Source organism: Mirounga leonina, unplaced genomic scaffold (genome assembly GCF_011800145.1).
Source record: "Mirounga leonina isolate KUSES-001 unplaced genomic scaffold, KU_Mleo_1.0 Mir_481, whole genome shotgun sequence".
NCBI classification, from domain to species: domain Eukaryota; kingdom Metazoa; phylum Chordata; class Mammalia; order Carnivora; family Phocidae; genus Mirounga; species Mirounga leonina.
In genome coordinates this window covers 3,116,682-3,133,808 of record NW_023270773.1, presented here as the reverse complement: position 1 = coordinate 3,133,808, position 17,127 = coordinate 3,116,682, and the positions used below count along the sequence as shown (strand labels likewise).

Below are 17,127 nucleotides of genomic sequence, written 5' to 3'. Positions count from 1 at the left end.
CTAACACAGGTCTTGCACTTTTACGTGGAACACTAGTGACAGTTGTAAGCAAGGGTGGCCTGAGAGTAGAGAAGTCGCAGAAAGAATAGAGGAGCGTAGTATAATTCTGTGGTGGGAAGAGCCTTTTTAAAAAATATGGGGAGGGGGCACCTGGGTGGCTCAGTCGGTTAAGCATCCAACTCTTAATCTCAACTCAGGTCTCGATTTCAGGGTCGTGAGTTCAAGCCCTGCATTGGGCCCCATGCTAGGTGTGGAGCCTATTTTTAAAAAAAAATGTTAAAGAATACTGGGAAGCCATAAAGGAAAGTCTCTTATTTGACTGTATAATTGAAATGTTCAGTTCAGCAAAACAAAAGTACCATAAATAAAGGACATTGGGAGAAATATTGGTTAACACATATCAAATATATAAGGAGATTATATACATGGGTGATATTAGGGTAATCCATTAGCTAAAAAAAGCATACGAATAGGTAGGCAGAAAAGGTGAAAAAAGATGCTTGATTTCACTAGAAAAGCAAAGAAACTCAAAACAAGATGCCAATTTTCACTTAGCAGGTGTGGAAAGTAAAAAAGGTTGATAGTGTAGGAGGGGGGAAAAGGGCCCTCTCATGTACTGTTGAAAGGAGTATAGATTACTGCAGCCTTTTTGGGGTATTGGTCAACATTTAAAGTACAACAGTACTTTAGCAATCCACTTCCAGAAATTTGTTCTTTAGAAACATTCTTATAAGTTTGCAAATGTAAACTTAGATATGTATGTTGCAGAATTGCTGCTTTACCACAAAAACTTGGAAACTACCTGTACTTTCAACAGTTGAGATCTAGTTAATAACCCATGTGCACAGTGCATCCCTACAGTGGCTGCCATTTTACCAGTGAGGACAAATTAGGCAGCTCTGTGTGTACAGCACAAAGTGCCATAGATGGAATAAAGCAGGTAATGGTGCAGTAGAGTATGAGCCATGTGTATTACTTCTGTAATTAAAATCATAAATGTTTTAAATACAACATGACACTGAAATGGTGGCCAGGCATAATGATGTTCCTTAAGAAATACTGATTTCAGTGTATCCTGTACAATAAATTCTATAACATGGTGACTTCTCAAAAAAATTTCTGCATTCTTGAGCTGGAACCTTCTAACGGATTAACTTGGATCCTGTTGATAGTTTCGAACGGTCCTTCCTTACTTCTTCCACTTCTAGAAATGTGTCTTCAAGTAATACCTGAACAGTTGTGTAAAGACACTTACTGCGTTTATAACAAAAATCGTAGAACCATTGTGTTTGTTAATAGGAGGTTGCTAAAATAAATTTTATGTCCAGTTGATGGAATACTAACACAGCCATTAGATAGTGCTGCAGTCTGTATTTGTTGATAGATACCCATTATCTGCTGCTTAGTGGAAAGGCTTAGGAAGAAGTATAAATATTATAATCCCATTTTAAGAAAAAAATTTACACACATGAAGTCTGGAAGGATATATATGCCAAGTGTAAATAATGAGTAATCTTATTTTTTTAAGGTTTATTTATTTATTTTAGAGAGAGAGGGTGAGTACGAGAGCAGGGGGGAGGAGCAGAGGGAGAGAAGCAGACTCCCCGCTGAGTGTGGAGCCTGGACGCTGGGCTCAGTCCCATAAACCTGAGATCATGACATGAGCCGAAACCAAGAGTCAGACACTCAACCGACTGAGCCACCCAGGCACCCCATGAGTAATCTTATTTTTGCAACCCTTTTCTGTTTCCCAGACTTTTTGTTGTAAACGTGCATTACTTTTAGAATCAAAGGGGAAAAGTTCTACCTACTTTTTGGGGGGATGAGGAATAAAAATAAAAGAAAAATAGAAGTAGTAAATGGTTCATTTGAAACTCATCTGTGTCCTCTTTTAGCATCAGGAATTCTGGTTTGGGGATAGAGCTGTGGTCTGGTGGCTGGATATACTGCTCATCTCCCCCCACATGCCCCTAAGGCATGGTATTTTATTTTTTATTTACTTATTTATTTTTTAATTTTTAATTTTAATTTTATTTTTTAAAGATTTTATTTATTTATTTGACAGAGAGAGACACAGCAAGAGAGGGAACACAAGCAGGGGGAGTGGGAGAGGGAGAAGCACGCCTCCCGCGGAGCAGGGAGCCCGATGCGGGGCTTGATCCCAGGACCCTGGGATCATGACCTGAGCCAAAGGCAGATGCTTAAGGACTGAGCCACCCAGGCACCCCTAAGGCATGGTATTTTTTTTTTTTTTTTAAGATTTTTATTTATTTGTCAGAGAGAGAGAGAGAGCACAAGCAGGGGGAGCAGCAGAGGGAGAGGGAGAAGCAGGCTCCCCACCGAGCAAGGAGCCCGATGCGGGACTCGATCCCAGGACCTTGAGATCACGACTTGAGCCGAAGGCAGACGCCTAACGACTGAGCCACCCAGGCGTCCCAAGGCATGGTATTTTAACTGATTGTTTACACTTGGCCTTTCCCTTCCTCTAGAAGTTGCACCTGATGTTAGTTGGAGGTGCTCGATAGGATGTAAGGATCTGACAGCACTGAGGTATCAGTAGTACCCTGAGGGTTTTCTTGGATTTGGAGGCCACGAAAGGTTGCTTGTGAACTTTCATTGATTTTTTTTTCACGATTTTATTTATTTATTTGACAGAGAGATAGAGAGCACAAGTAGGCAGAGCAGCAGGCAGAGGGAGAGGGAGAAACAGGCTTTCTGCCGAGCAGGGACCCCAGTGTGGTGGGGCTTGATCCCAGGACGTTGGGATCATGACCTGAGTTGAAGGCAGATGCTTAACCGACTGAGCCGCCCAGGCGCCCCAAACTTTCATTGATTTTTATACCCCCAGGAGTCATAGGTTGAGTCTGTGCTCATGGTAGCTCCCTAGTAACATCTGCATGTATGATGGGCATATAACTGGGCCAGAATGAAGGTCTGGTTGATTGTTCCTTCTTTGTCAGGGATGAGAGTTCTTAGTGGTGAAAAGATTATGAACCCCATTATTAAATGGGCAGGGCAGTGCCCAGAATTGTCCAGAGCAAAGTTGGTCTAATGCCAATGAGAATAACAATTTACCTGATTTCTAGAATAAAAATAACATTGTCAAATTGAATTATAATTTGTAATTAAAAATGAGATCATAGTAGTTCTTCTGTTTTTTGATAGAATGTAATGTTGCTTTTGAGTTGAAGACAGTAGATGGCAGTGTCCCCTCATTTTAGAAAAACTTGGGAGGAGGAAGTTTTAGTGCATTTAGTGGCCCCAGACTTGAAGACGAACAGTGCCCTTTCGTGTGACTATTAATTGGGCCAGATGGCAGTTTTGTTAAGTTAGTCTTCAAAACAAGAGCATACGTACAGACTCCTTTGGTTTCCGAGGAGGAAAGCCTGTTGTCATTTTTAATACTTTATGTTACAAAGTGAAAATACCATTATGATTCATGAAATTTAAGTCAAATTCCCTAGAGACACTTGTAGTGCACTTTATTCTGCCTAAATATGTCCACTGGCTGCCAGCTTCCTTTCCTTTCTGTTTAAAAGGATTAATAAGACATGATAATAATAAATACATAGTGCTGAGTACAAAAGAATGCCTCCCCCCTTTTTAAAGATTTTATTTATTTGTCAGAGAGAGAGAGCACAGGTAGGGGGAGTGGCAGGCAGAGGGAGAAACAGGCTTCCTGCTGAGCAGGGAGGCCGATGCCGGGCTCGATCCCAGGACGCTGGGATCATGACCTGAGCTGAAGGCAGTTGCTTAACCAACTGAGCCACCCAGGCGCCCCAAGAAGAATGCCCTTTTAAGAGTAGTGATGATGTGGTCATGAATGTAGAGTTTGGGAAAGAGAAAAGAATAACAACCAAAGAAATGAATGAAGTCTGGGATTTTATGACCAGTCTAAGATGGCCAGGTGGCTTAAAATGTCACCTGAGAATCAAGACACACCAGATGTTAAAAGTGAGCAGTAGTAAGATTTGCTGTGATTTGTCTTATGTGAATTATCTAAAGATACGTAGATACGTCTTTTGTGACCAGAAAAAAAGGAAAACTGTTCTCAACCGAGGAGGAGAAATTCACTTTTTTTTTTTGCTTGCCTATTTTAATTATAAAAGTTTTTGCATTTGTGTATTTAGTTTTTAAAAGGTTTTATTTATTCATTTGAAGATTTATTTATTTATTTATTTATTTGAGAGACAGAGAGCATGAGAGGGAGGAGGGTCAGAGGGAGAAGCAGACTCCCCGCTGAGCAGGGAGCCCGATGCGGAACTCGATCCCGGGACTCCGGGATCATGACCTGAGCCGAAGGCAGTCACTTAACCAACTGAGCCACCCAGGCGCCCCTTAAAAGGTTTTATTTATTCATTTGATAGAGAGAGCACAGGCAGGGGGAGCAGCAGAGAGAGAGGGAGAAGCAGGCTCCCCACTAAGTAGGGAGCCCAGTGCGGGCTCCACCCCAGGACCCTAGGGTCAAGACCTGAGCTGAAGGCAGATGCTAAACCGACTGAACCACCCAGGTGCCCCCAAATTTTTGCATTTAAATATAGTGTAAATGAAAGGTGTAACTCCTAGTGTTCCCAACACTAGAAATATTTCAGCTTCTGTCCTTCTTATCTGTGTCTGATAATATCACCAAGACCTTCAATTCGTCTGTATGTAGGTCATATGGGAGCCGATGATCCATGCTGGTTTGAGTCATCCTTGCCTCCAGAGATATGGATCAGGGTATTGGACTCACTCACCGATGTCCACTTTGCTCTTAACCAAATTGAATGGCCCTTTTGACCCTCAGTTTCCAGGTTAAATGAGGTCGGAAGCAGCTTATACAGAGACAGACTTTTAAAATCTAATCTTTTTTATGAAAACATCCTCTTTTCTGTCCCTAAGAGGGTACGGACTATATCTTTTTTCCCTTTCCCTTATATCTTAAGCATCTAGAAAAAAGCCTGGTACAAAGAGGTACTTATGAGGTATCTGTTGAGTTAATGTAAAGTTTGAACCCTTTTTATTTCAGAGGCCCCAACTTTGTTGAACAGTTTTGTGTTGATGAATGGGAGGGAGTTAACTACTGGCTACCAAAATTGGCCAGGTTTTCCTCCCATGTTTTATCTCATTTATTTTTTATTCAGGTTTAGAAAATCTATCATCATTATATATTTATAATAATTATTACATATATATAATATCTGGGGGCACCTTCGTGGCTCATTTGGTTAAGCATCCGACTCTTGGTTTCAGCTCAAGTCATGATCTCAGGGCCATGAGACTGAGCCCTGCATTGGGCTCTGTGCTGAGCGTGGAGCCTGCTTAAGATTCACTCTCTCCCTCTCCCTCTGCCCCTCCCCGCCTTGCTCATGTGCTCTCTCTCTCTCAAAAAAGAAAGAAAGACTTAAAAATTGAAAAAAAAAAAAATGTCTAAACACAAATGTATCAATGTTGAATTAAAGGTATTATGTCACAGGTTTACAGCAGAGCAGGTTCCTGATGGAATTGGGAGGGGGAGGATGAACAGTTTAAGAAAAGACAACAGCACACTCCTACTTTAGGGTATTGATTAAAAGCTAATAATTTGTTAACTTAAGGAAGATTTTTTTTTATGCTTTATTTTTTTGAGAGGGTGAGAGAGGGCGTGAGTTGGGGGAGGGGCAAAGGGAGAGGGAGAAAAGCAGACTCCCTGCTGGGGAGCGACTAGGGCTCCATCCCATGACCCTGAGACCATGACCTGAGCCGAAATCGTGAAACCAATTGAGGCACCTAGGTACCCCAAGAAGATTTTTTTTGGAAAAGATTTTATTTTTAAGTAATCTTAAACCCTACATGGGGCTCGAACTCAATCCCGAGATCAAGAGTCGGATGCTCTACCGACTGAGCCAGCCAAGCGCCCCCAAGATTTTTTTTTGAAAATTTTGTTTTTGAGTGATCTTTATACCCAATGTAGGGCTTGAATCCTCAACCCCAGGATCAAGAGTTGCATGCTCCACCGACAGCCAGCCAGGACAATTTTTTGATGACATGTGACACCTCACGCAGGTGTTCACTATGCCTAGGTTCCTGCTACTAAGTAAGTGGAAGGAATAGGAGGGAATGTTTACTCAGAAACACCAGTGTCTATAGCGATGATGTCCCTGATAATAAAGAGTTCAGTTCTGTCAGTGGAATATTTTTTTAAAATCCTAGGTTCTGATTTTAGTATCGCTTTCTCTTGCTCCCTCCATTAGCCTGCATATTTATACATTTATCCCATTTTACTGCCCTACCATGTGCCAGGTGTTGGAGCTGTGAAGTCACCACATAGCTCCTGACTTTGAAGTGTTTTCAGTCTAGTGGTAGAGACAGATGTGTAAAGAAATGTAACAGTGTTGGCTGGAACACAGAAAGGATAGGGCTCTCCTGGAGGGGCGGGGGGGGGCAGGCAAAGTCAGAGAATTTGTCACCAGATGTCAGTGCCTTTTCTGGTGCTTAAGCCATGAGAAAGTGCTCAGTCCCTGAGCTGTCAAAGTAACCAACTGTGATAGATTTACTGGGTAGCAGTTACCGGTGGGCACCTCCTAAGGCATTTCCTCTTAAACATGTACTTTTGAGCAGAACCTCCAAATAGAATGTGACTTCCTGTACATTTCTGGTTCCAGGGGCACTGGACTTGACTGGGCCTTCAGGTTTGCATTCCCACTCTATCTAGAATGGTACTTTGCATATTAGTGGTACTCATTAAATGTTTACAGTGAAAGCGGAATTGTTTAAGGAAAATTCATATTATGTAAGAAATAATTTGAGGAGTATTGATTTATTTTATGAATATATCACTTATTTTATAAAAAGACTTTCCATAGAATTAATGTAAATAGCAGCTCCCCAGAGAATTAAGTTTGTAAAAATTTTCTGATTCACCACTTTTCTGGAATTTATTCCAGTGTGTAAAGTAAGTTATACTTTCATAAAGAGTTTAGTTTAATAACCTTTTGATTAAAAGTTCACACTTTATTTTTTATTTTTTTTATAAAGATTTTATTTATTTGATAGAGAGAGACACAGGGAGAGAGGGAACACAAGCAGGGGGAGTGGAAGAGGGAGAAGCAGGCCTCCTGCAGAGCAGAGAGCCTGATGCGGGGCTCAATCCCAGGACCCTGAGATCATGACCTGAGCCAAAGGCAGATGCTTAAGACTGAGCCACCCAGGAGCCCCAAAAGTTCACACTTTAATAATAGTCAGTGTTATTTTGATTGGTTATGAGCCAACAATGTGTGTGTTTCTAACAATTGATTTTTTTTTTCAAAGATTTTATTTATTTATTCATGAGAGAGAGAGAGAGAGGCAGAGGGAGAAGCAGACTTCCCGCAGAGCGGGGAGCCCGATGCGGGACTCGATCCCAGGACTCCGGGATCATGACCTGAGCTGAAGGCAAACGCTTAACCATCTGAGCCACCCAGGCGCCCCTCTAACAATTGATTTTACTTAACTTTTTGTTTCAGAATTAAGACAGTGAGGAAGGAAGCAATCCAGAAATTGTGATTTAAACTTGATACTTTCCTTAGAAAGTAATACTGGTTAATACTTGGATTGAACATTCTTTTTTTCTTTTAGAGTTTTGTATTAAAAATAGAAAGTCTTTGGACAGGATGACCTTTTTTTTTTGAATGCCATATTTAAATACCTCTCTTTATATTATTCCTGGGAACACAGCTTTAAGAATAAATATTTAAACTTCTGTGCTCTTTTCAGATACGGTTAAAAAACTCCAGGATCAAAAACATGACATGGAAAGAGAAATCAAGACACTCCACAGGAGACTTCGGGTAGGCTAAATCTTCATGTATTATCTCATTAGAATACCTAGGTTTCTGAAAGTTGAGTACGGTGTAGTCCTTGATCGTGTTAGCATTCATCTTAAGCTTCAGATACAGTTAAAATACTGATCCTACTGGGCTTTGGGCAGAAAGCAAATGCCATCATTTCAAGTTGGGATTAGTGCTAGATTCTGGATAGAAGAATCTACTAGTAATTTTAAAAAGATGGATTTAGGAAGCAAGTGTTATATTTTGGAAAGAAAAATTATTCACTCTTGATTAGAAAGTGTCCCAAACCAAGCTGTTTTCATCTGGGTTTTCTGTCTACTGTGAATTTGATCAGCTTGCCGACAGCGGTGCCACTCTGCTGCAGAGGTGGGGGAAGCTCATCTCAGAGTTTGGGTCATGCCTCAGTTACCAGGCTGTATTCATGGTGTCAGAAAATCGCTTTGGGGTGATGGATGCTGGGCCCGGGACTGGACAGCTGTGGCTCTGGTGGAAGCGACACCCTGGGGAGGCTTGTCCACCCGGTCACACCCGCATCCTCCATGGCTGTGGGAAGCCGCAGACTGTACAGTTCCTTAGCTCCTCTCTTTGTATGGTTTTGTCTGCCTAGTTTGAGTTTAGTGTTTTTCTTCGGCCTTCCTCTTCCTTTTCCTTGACTTTTGATTTTTTTTTCCTGTTAGTTTTTGATGTCAAGATATTTATAGTTTTTCACTGTAAGATCTTTCAGTATGGTTCACACACCATTATCTACTTTTCAGAGGTAAAGTGCTGTGAATTTTGAACTATGTGTTTATTTTCATAAGACTTATAAACTTGCATAAGGAAGGGAGACTTGACATTTTTGTCATTAATATTGAGTACTCTCGTGAGGCAGAGCAGCTAGAAGGTCTTTTCTTCATTAAGAACAAGTTCACTACTAATGATTGTATTACCTGTTACCTGTTAGAAATGATAATAGCAGTTCTCTGAGCTTTAAAATAAATTAATCATCATTTGGGATAGTGCATTACAGTGCAGTCATAAACACATCTTATTATTTTTAAGTAAGTCTTCATTGCTCTCTTTTGGAAATAAAAATTTAGTTTTTTAACGTAGGAAGAATCTGCGGAGTGGCGGCAGTTTCAGGCTGATCTCCAGACTGCTGTGGTCATTGCCAATGATATTAAATCTGAAGCCCAAGAGGAGATTGGCGATCTGAAGCGTCGGTTACATGAGGCTCAAGAAAAAAATGAGAAACTCACCAAAGAATTGGAGGAAATAAAGTCACGCAAGTACGTTTTGAGAAACCAGTTGTGCACTTATGTTTTAATAGAGAACACTTAAATCCCAATTTTGTGATGTGGTATTATGGAAAGAATGAGTGTGGATCCTAGTGGAAGTTACTCAATTTTTCTGGCCTCACTTTATGACACCTGTAAAATAGCACAGTCTATATGATCTGTCAGAGTTGTTGTCAGTGTCTTAATTAACAGCTCTGGAGGGGCCAGACTGGTCCCTGGCACAAGGTACCTTCTAGTTCTCTCCTTTCCTGTATCTGCACACTCCAGCCCTGTTACTTTGCTTTAGGGTAATAGCCTCTGATTAAGGATGTGTACTGTGGAGGCAGATGGGCGTGACTCCTGTCCAGTTCTGCTCCTTACTAGCTATGTGATCTTGGTCAGGGCCCTTAACTTCCCCAAGCCTCAGTTTGCTCATCTTTAAGATGGAGACACTACTACCTGCTCTACAGTGTTGCTGCAAGGCTTAGAGGAGACCTGCCTGCAGAGTGGCCAGGGCAGTGATGAGTATACTGTATTTTATTTTAAGATTTTATATATTTGTTTGAGAGAAAGAGAGAGGGAAAGCACAGAGGGAGAGTGAGAGGGAGAAGCAGACTCCCCGCTGAGCAGTAAGCCCGACATGAGGCTTGATCCAAGGACCCGGGATCAGACACTTAACCAACTGAGCCACCCAGGCGCCCCTGCTTTAATAACTAATATTATTAGAGACCCAAGTAAAGAATGCGAAGTGAGTTTTTTTCCATCACTCACTTGAGTTTTCACTTACAACCACCTGAATCTCCATAGTAGTATTTTTTCCCATTAACATAGAGATCATTGGGGGGTGCCTGGGTGGCTCAGTCGTTAAGCATCTGCCTTCGGCTCAGGTCATGATCCCGGGGTCCTGGGATCGAGCCCCGCATCGGGCTTCCTGCTCAGCGGGAGGCCTGCTTCTCCCTCTCCCACTCTCCCTGCATGTGTTCCTTCTCTCGCTGTGTCTCTCTCTGTCAAATAAATAAATTGGGCTCCCTGCTCTGCGGGAAGCCTGCTTCTCCCTCTCCCCCTGCTTGTGTTCCCTCTCTCGCTGTGTCTCTCTCTGTCAAATGAATAAATAAAATCTTTAAAAAAAAAAAAATCTTAAAAAAAAAAAAGAATCTGATTATCTAGGGGCGCCTGGCTGGCTCAGTCAGTAGAGCATATGACTTGATCTTGGGGTCATGAGTTTGAGCCCCAAGTTGGGCATAGAATTTACTTTATAAAAAAAATATTTGATTATTCATTATTTTAACTAAATCTTAGGTAGACATAGGAAAAAATTTAGAAAAATATTTATGGGGCCCCTGGGTGACTCAGTTGGTTAGGTATCCGACTCTTGATCTCAGCTCAGGTCTTGATCTCAGGGTTGTGAGTTCAAGCCCCTTTTTGGGCTCCATGTTGGGCGTGGAGCCTACTTAAAATAAAACAGGATATCCTTGAAAAGCTATCTTGTTTTATTGTTGCCTAGCTCTAGTGTATGGCCCAGCGAAAAGTATCACTAAACCCTTTTTGTTTGGCTTCCTTAAGCAGAACATGGATTGAAGTGGAAGATTATTGTTTCTCCACTTGGTGTAAGCTCATATTATATTACCTTTTTTCTGTACACTGTTAAAGAAATGGTGTATCAAAAATGTTTCATTCTTTTTTTTTTTTTTTTAAGATTTATTTATTTATTTGGGAGAAAGAGAGTGTGCGGCAGGGAGGGGCAGAGGGAGAGGGAGAAAGAATCTCAAGTGGACTCTGTGCTGAGCGTGGGAGCCCAACAGGGAGCTAGATCTCAGGACCCTGAGATCACAACCTGATTCGAAACCAAGAGTTGGATGCTTAACTGACTGCACCACCCCCTGGAAATGTTTCATTCTGATGTTAACCTGAGTAATTGAAATTTCTGCTCTCGAAGAATCATTCCATCAGGTCCTAAAGATGTCCTCGATGAAGCAGTAAATTAATTTTACTAAATCTCAGTCCTTGAGTATATACTCTGTTTAACATTCCATGTGATGAATGGGAAGTATACATAAAGCACTTCCGCTGTATCTGCTGTATACCCAAGTATGAGGTTGTCTCAAGGAAAGTGCTCTGTGATTGTTGGTCAGAAAACAACTCAACCTAAAACAAACTACAGATATTCAGACTTCGGTATTTGGTAGATATTCCTTGAAAATGAATGAAGAGAGACTGTCACTGTCACTTCAAGGAAAACAACTGACTGTTGCCAGTGCTAAAATGTGGAAATTCGAGTCAATGTTAGGATTTTAGAAAACTTGTATCTGCCATCACAAGCTTGGCAGCTTCCATATTTAGAGAGTTTCCTGATGAGATCCTTGGTGATATTAACAAATGTGACTTTTAAATAATAAATCCTATAATGACAGATGTCAACATTTGGAAAATCTGTGTAATTCAGTGAACCAATATTTTCTGTATGACCAATGCAGTCACATATGGGTAGAAGATAGACTAGAGGAATTTTAACAGGCAGAGTAGGAAAAGTTTATTCACATGGTTTCAAATTCCACATTGCAACAAACTTTTAAGTAACTACCACTTACTACATTTTGGTATAGTATCAAGGAAAAACAGCCTCGGTTGTCTAAAAGCCACAATTATCTATTTTAATATCATTAAAAGAATCTTTTCTTTTTCAACTGCTACATATCGGTGAGCCCTGTTCTTTTTTTATCTCACAGTATATTGAATAGAGATGAGAATCTAACAGTATTCTGTTAAGCCAGACATTAAAGAGATAATTAAAAATGTAAAAACGCTGCTATTCTTCTTCCTCTTCTTCCTCCTCCCCTCCTTCTCCTACTTCTTCTTCTTCCTTTTTTTGGTTTTGGAAAATAGTTGTTTTTCATGAAAATATGTTGTATTGATAAGCCCTGGGTTTATTTTTATTTTTAGATGAATTAAGTATTTTAAATATGTCTTAGTTTAAATTTCCATTATGATGTCAATAGATATAAGCCACATAAAGAAAAGCTCTTTGGGACTTCAGTAATTTTTAAGAGTGGAAAGGGGAGGGTCTAGTCGGTTAAGTGTCTGCCTTCAGCTCTGGTCATGTCCCAGGGTCCTGAGATCAAGCCCCGCTTTGGGCTCCCTGCTCAGTGAGGAGTCTCCTTCTCCCTCTCCCTCTGCCCCTGCTCATGCTCTATCTCTTGCTCACTCTCAAATAAATAAATGAATCTTAAAAAAAAAAAAAAGTGGAAAGGGGCTCCAAGACCAAAAGGTTTGATAATCAATGTTACAGATTCTTTGTTAAAACTTCTGAGCATGACGGGACACCTGGGTGGCTCAATTGGTTAAGCATCTGCCTTCTGCTCAGATCATGATTGAGCCCCACATCGGGCTCCCTGCTCAGCGGGGAGTCTCCTTCTCCCTCTCCCTCTTCCTCTCTCCCCGGCTTGTACACACACACATTCTCTCTCTCTCAGATAAATAAGTAAAATCTTAAAAAAAAAAAAAACAATTTCTGAGCATGAGACCCTGTGGTACATCTATCAGAAGAGCCAAATAGCTACCAAATTTTCCCAAGGACTGGCTTAGTTTTTGTCTACCTATAAACTTATTTCATGGTTATATGGCATGTACAAGCTCTGCAACTGAAATCTCGTTCCAGATGAAAACTTCTGTGTTAGTCAGCTCAGCGAATTAGAGCTAGCCAGAAATAAAATGTAATTGATTTTTTTAGATGACTCATGATCCATCCACTGAGCATCTCAGAGACTCATGTTACTAATAGAGCCTAGGTTTTGTTTTGTTTTTTTGTTTCCTGTGTAGAAATTCTGTTTGGAGATTACAGAGGGTTTGTTTTAAAGAATATGATCTTTGATTTCATTTCTTTTGTATTTTCATGTCTGTGCATGGCGTATTAGATAGGGCCAGTATAGATAACCCATATGTACTGGTGAATTCCCAGACTCCTCAAAACAGGACAGAACCTCAAGATCCCAGTTCTGAGTCAGGTTCTTTTTGGCCAGTCCACTTCCATTTTACTGCTAATTTATTACTGATGTCCTCACCTTACACTTACTCAGATGAAAATGGATTCTGATGGTTACTTTTAAACCTATTTAGTACAACCTGATATAAAAATTTTAATATCATTTCCTGGAATTTATCAAACAAATGAGAATATTAGACTAGGTAATTTACTCAGCTCTACCGATACTGTCTTTTTTAAAAGTGATACTTTTTAATGCTTTTCAGTAGGGAGGTGAAAATGTGTATTTGCTAGTATGTGTGTAAAAATGCCTGATTTCACTATTGTTTTCAGGCAAGAGGAGGAGCGAGGCCGGGTGTACAACTACATGAATGCTGTGGAGAGAGACTTGGCAGCCTTAAGGCAAGGGATGGGACTGAGTAGAAGGTCCTCAACTTCCTCCGAGCCAACCCCTACGGTGAAAACCCTCATCAAGTCCTTTGACAGTGCATCGCAAGGTAATTTCTTATATCCTATGCCAAGGGCAGGCAGGCAGTCATTCACTTACCATCTGTTCTCTGGTCTGGTTTGATATTCTTTACCATCTTAACTCTCTGAGCCTCATCAAATTTCATGTAGTATTAATGAGTTAGTCTTACTATCAGGTGAATTTTAGCAGGAGACTTGGGATCTATTCAGCTTCAGAGATCTTGGTCTCAGACTTGGTGGCTTTCCCCTTGCAGAAATGTGTCTTCACATAGTCCTGGGGCTCTGAGTGTCTTCTGTATGCCTAAAACCTCCAGATGTATAAATTCAGCCCTTTCCCTTCCTCTGAACTCTGTAGGTCTGTAAATCCAAAGGCCTCCTTGACATTGACACTCAGATATCTCCTAGACATTTTATGTCCAAAACTGCACTCTTGCCCCTGAGCTTCAGACTTTCCCCTGTGTAAGTGGCAGCACCATTCTACCCAGTTACTCAAGCCAGAAATCCAGTAATCCTCCTTCTTCCTTAAATCCTTCTTTCTCACTTTCCTCCTTCTTCCTTAAATCCTTCTTCTTTCTCACTTCCACATGTAATCCATTAGCAGGCCATGTGGATCTAGCCTCCAGCATGCACATCTTTGCTCTGTCTACTTCTCTCCATCTCTCTCTCTCTCTTTTTTCTAAGATTTTACTTATTTATTTGAGAGAAAGAGAGAGAGAACATGAGTGGGGTGAGGCGCAGAGGGAGAAGCAGACTCCCCGCCAAGCAGGGAGCCAATGCAGGGCTCGATCCTGGGACTCTGGGATCATGACCTGAGCCGAAGGCAGACGCTTAACCCACTAAGCGACCCAGGTGCCCCATACTCCTCTCCATCTCTAGTGCACAATCAACTGCTAGTATAAACCACCATCAGCTTCTAATTTCAGTGACCAGGATCCTAATCAGTCTCTCCATTTCATTTTATGACAGATCTTTTCTTGCTTAAACTCCTTTAATTTCTTTATCATAGTTAGTGAAGTTCAGATCCCCAGATGCGTGCATGGTCTGACCCTACCTTCCTCTTACCTCAGTTGAACCACTCTTCCTCTGCCCTCTATATTCCTGCCACAATGGACTGCAGGTCCCAAAGCAGGCCAGGCTCCATATCACACAGGCTCTTCTGTACCTGGAAGCTCACTTCCCACCTTCAAATGACTGGCTCCTTTTCATCTCTCTTACCCCCTTAGCTCTGGGATAGGGAAAGGGATGTAGTTTTTTTAAAAAATTAAATGGAGGCACCCATCTGGCTCAGTTGGTAGAGCATGTGACTCTTGATTCTGGGGTTGGGAGTCTGAGCCCCATGTTGGGGCTTAAAAAATAAAATCTTGGAGAGCCTGGGTGGCTCAGTCGGTTAAGCATCTGCCTTTGGCTCAGGTCATGATCCCAAGGACCTGGGATTGAGCCCCGCATCGAGCTCTCCACTCAGCGGCAAGTATGCTTCTCCCTCTCCCTCTGTGATCTCTCTCACTCGTTCTCTCAAATAAAATCTTTAAAAAAAAATTAAAAAAATTAAATCTTAAAAACACAAAATAGAGGGACACGTAGTCAATTAAGCATCCAACTCTTGGTTTTGGCTCAGGTCATGATCTCAGGGTTGTGAGATCAAGGCCCGGGTTGGGCTCCGCCCTCAGTGCAGAGTCGGCTTAAGACTCTCTCCCTCTGCCCCACCCCCCCACATGCACCCTCACTCTCTCTCAAATAAAATCTTAAAAAGAAAAAAAAAACAAAAAAACAACTGAATGTAATGTGTCCTGAAACTTACATTTTCTTCTAAAAATTCTTTAAACTTCATGATAGGCTTTATTCTAATTCACCCTAATAATAGTAGAGTTTCCATAATCTATATTCCGTGACTATACACAAATTAGTTTTCTTGACTTAAAATCAGAGCAAAAGTCACTTATATACTCACAGTGTTGGTACAGATATTTTGGAAGACAATATTTTCCAATTTAAAATGCCATATTCATAGACCCTGAAGTTCTTATACATGACACTGGCACAAGTTTTTAAAGATACAGATATAGATACAGATGTACACATAAAGTTTTCAGTGTGGGATTGTTTGAAAAAAAGGGAAAACCTGGAAATTGCTTACGTACCCATTAAAAGGATTAAGTCAGTTATGACCCATTAATACAGTAGAATACTATGCACTCTTTTATAAGGATGGGGTAAATCTCGAAGTACTGGTGTTAAAATATGCCTGCAATCCTTTATAGTAAGTTGCAGACCAGTATTATATAATGTGATCTCATTTTGTTTTTTTAAGTACATAGATTTTTGCCTTAAAAATACAAGAAAGATGCACTTGAAACTATTGTTACTGGCTACCTCTGGGTAAATATGACAGGCTGAGATGAAAGAAAGACAAAAATCTGTACTTCTAAAATGAAATGATAATGGAATGTCTGTACTAAAGTCATGCAGTTATTCAAAATATTGATGAAATGGGCTCTAATGCAAAAAGATAAATCTGCTTCTATACTGGTCTTTTAAAAAAAACAATATTTTACAATAAGATAGATCTAAATGACTCCGTAGTTCCACTGCTTAATTATATATGCAAAAGAAGTTAACACAAGTATTCAAATAACTTGTACATGAGTGTTCATGGTAGCACTATTCACAATAGCCAAAACATGGAAACAGCCCAGCTGTCCATCAGTTGATGAATGGATAAACAGAATGTGGTTTGTCCATCTGATGGAATTTTATTCAGCCATAGAAGGAATGAAGTACTAATATATATTACCATGTAGAAAACATGCTAAGTGAAAGCAGCCAGACACAAAAGGCCGAGGATTATAAGACTCCGTTTATATGAAATATGGAGATTAGTAAGTCCATAGAGACAGAAAGCAGTTTGGCAGTTGCCAAAGACTGGAGAAGAGATAGATGGGGAGTGATTGCTTAAGAGATACTGGGATATTTTGGAACTAGGTAGAAGTGATGATGACTGCACAATATTGTGAATGTACTAAATACCGTTGAACTCTACATTTTGAAATTATTTACTTTCTATTATGTGATTTTATTTATTTGAGAGAGAGTGTGTGCAAGAGAGCACAAGTGGTGGAGAGGGAGAAACAGGCTGCCTATCAAGCAGGGAGCCCAGTGTGGGCTCGAACCCAGGACCCTGGGATCATGACCTGAGCCAAAGGCAGCTGTTTAACCACTGAGCTGCCCAGGTGCCCCTATTATGTGAATTTAAAAAAAATTTTTTTTATTTTAAGTAGGCTCCATACCTAACATGGGGCTCGAACTCACAACCCTGAGATTAAGAGTAGCATGCTGTATTGACTGAGCCAGCCAGGTACCCCTATTATGTGAATTTTATTTCAGTAAAAGAATGCATCTAAAAATAGCAATTTAAATATGTGTACTTGGTTGCATAAAAAGGTCCACAGTGATCTGCTTCTTCATCTTTTCTCACTGTGTGATGTGCCTGATTTTATCTTTGTGTCCCATTTTGATTTTAATTTAGCTTCAAACAAATAACCATTTTCAAACCTCTACCAAAATCTGTGTCAAGCCCGAGTATCTGGATGTGAGTATAAAAATTATGGGTCCGACTTTTGAATAGTTCAGTCAAGAGAAG

General features: G+C 40.6%; 1 protein-coding gene across 6 annotated transcripts in view; it reads left to right on the top strand.

Annotated features, from left to right (window-relative positions):
* The window catches only part of SPECC1L (sperm antigen with calponin homology and coiled-coil domains 1 like), a 144,018-nt gene that overhangs the window by 70,167 nt on the left and 56,724 nt on the right, over positions 1-17,127 (top strand). For all 6 annotated transcript variants that reach the window (XR_004676332.1, XM_034989265.1, XM_034989261.1 and 3 more), the window contains 3 exons: positions 7,714-7,787; positions 8,880-9,055; positions 13,356-13,519. Coding sequence is in view for 5 of the 6 variants with exons in the window: in XM_034989265.1 (XP_034845156.1) it covers positions 7,714-7,787; positions 8,880-9,055; positions 13,356-13,519 (414 nt within the window). In the remaining variant the exon portion in view is untranslated. The remainder of the gene's footprint in view (positions 1-7,713; positions 7,788-8,879; positions 9,056-13,355; positions 13,520-17,127) is intronic.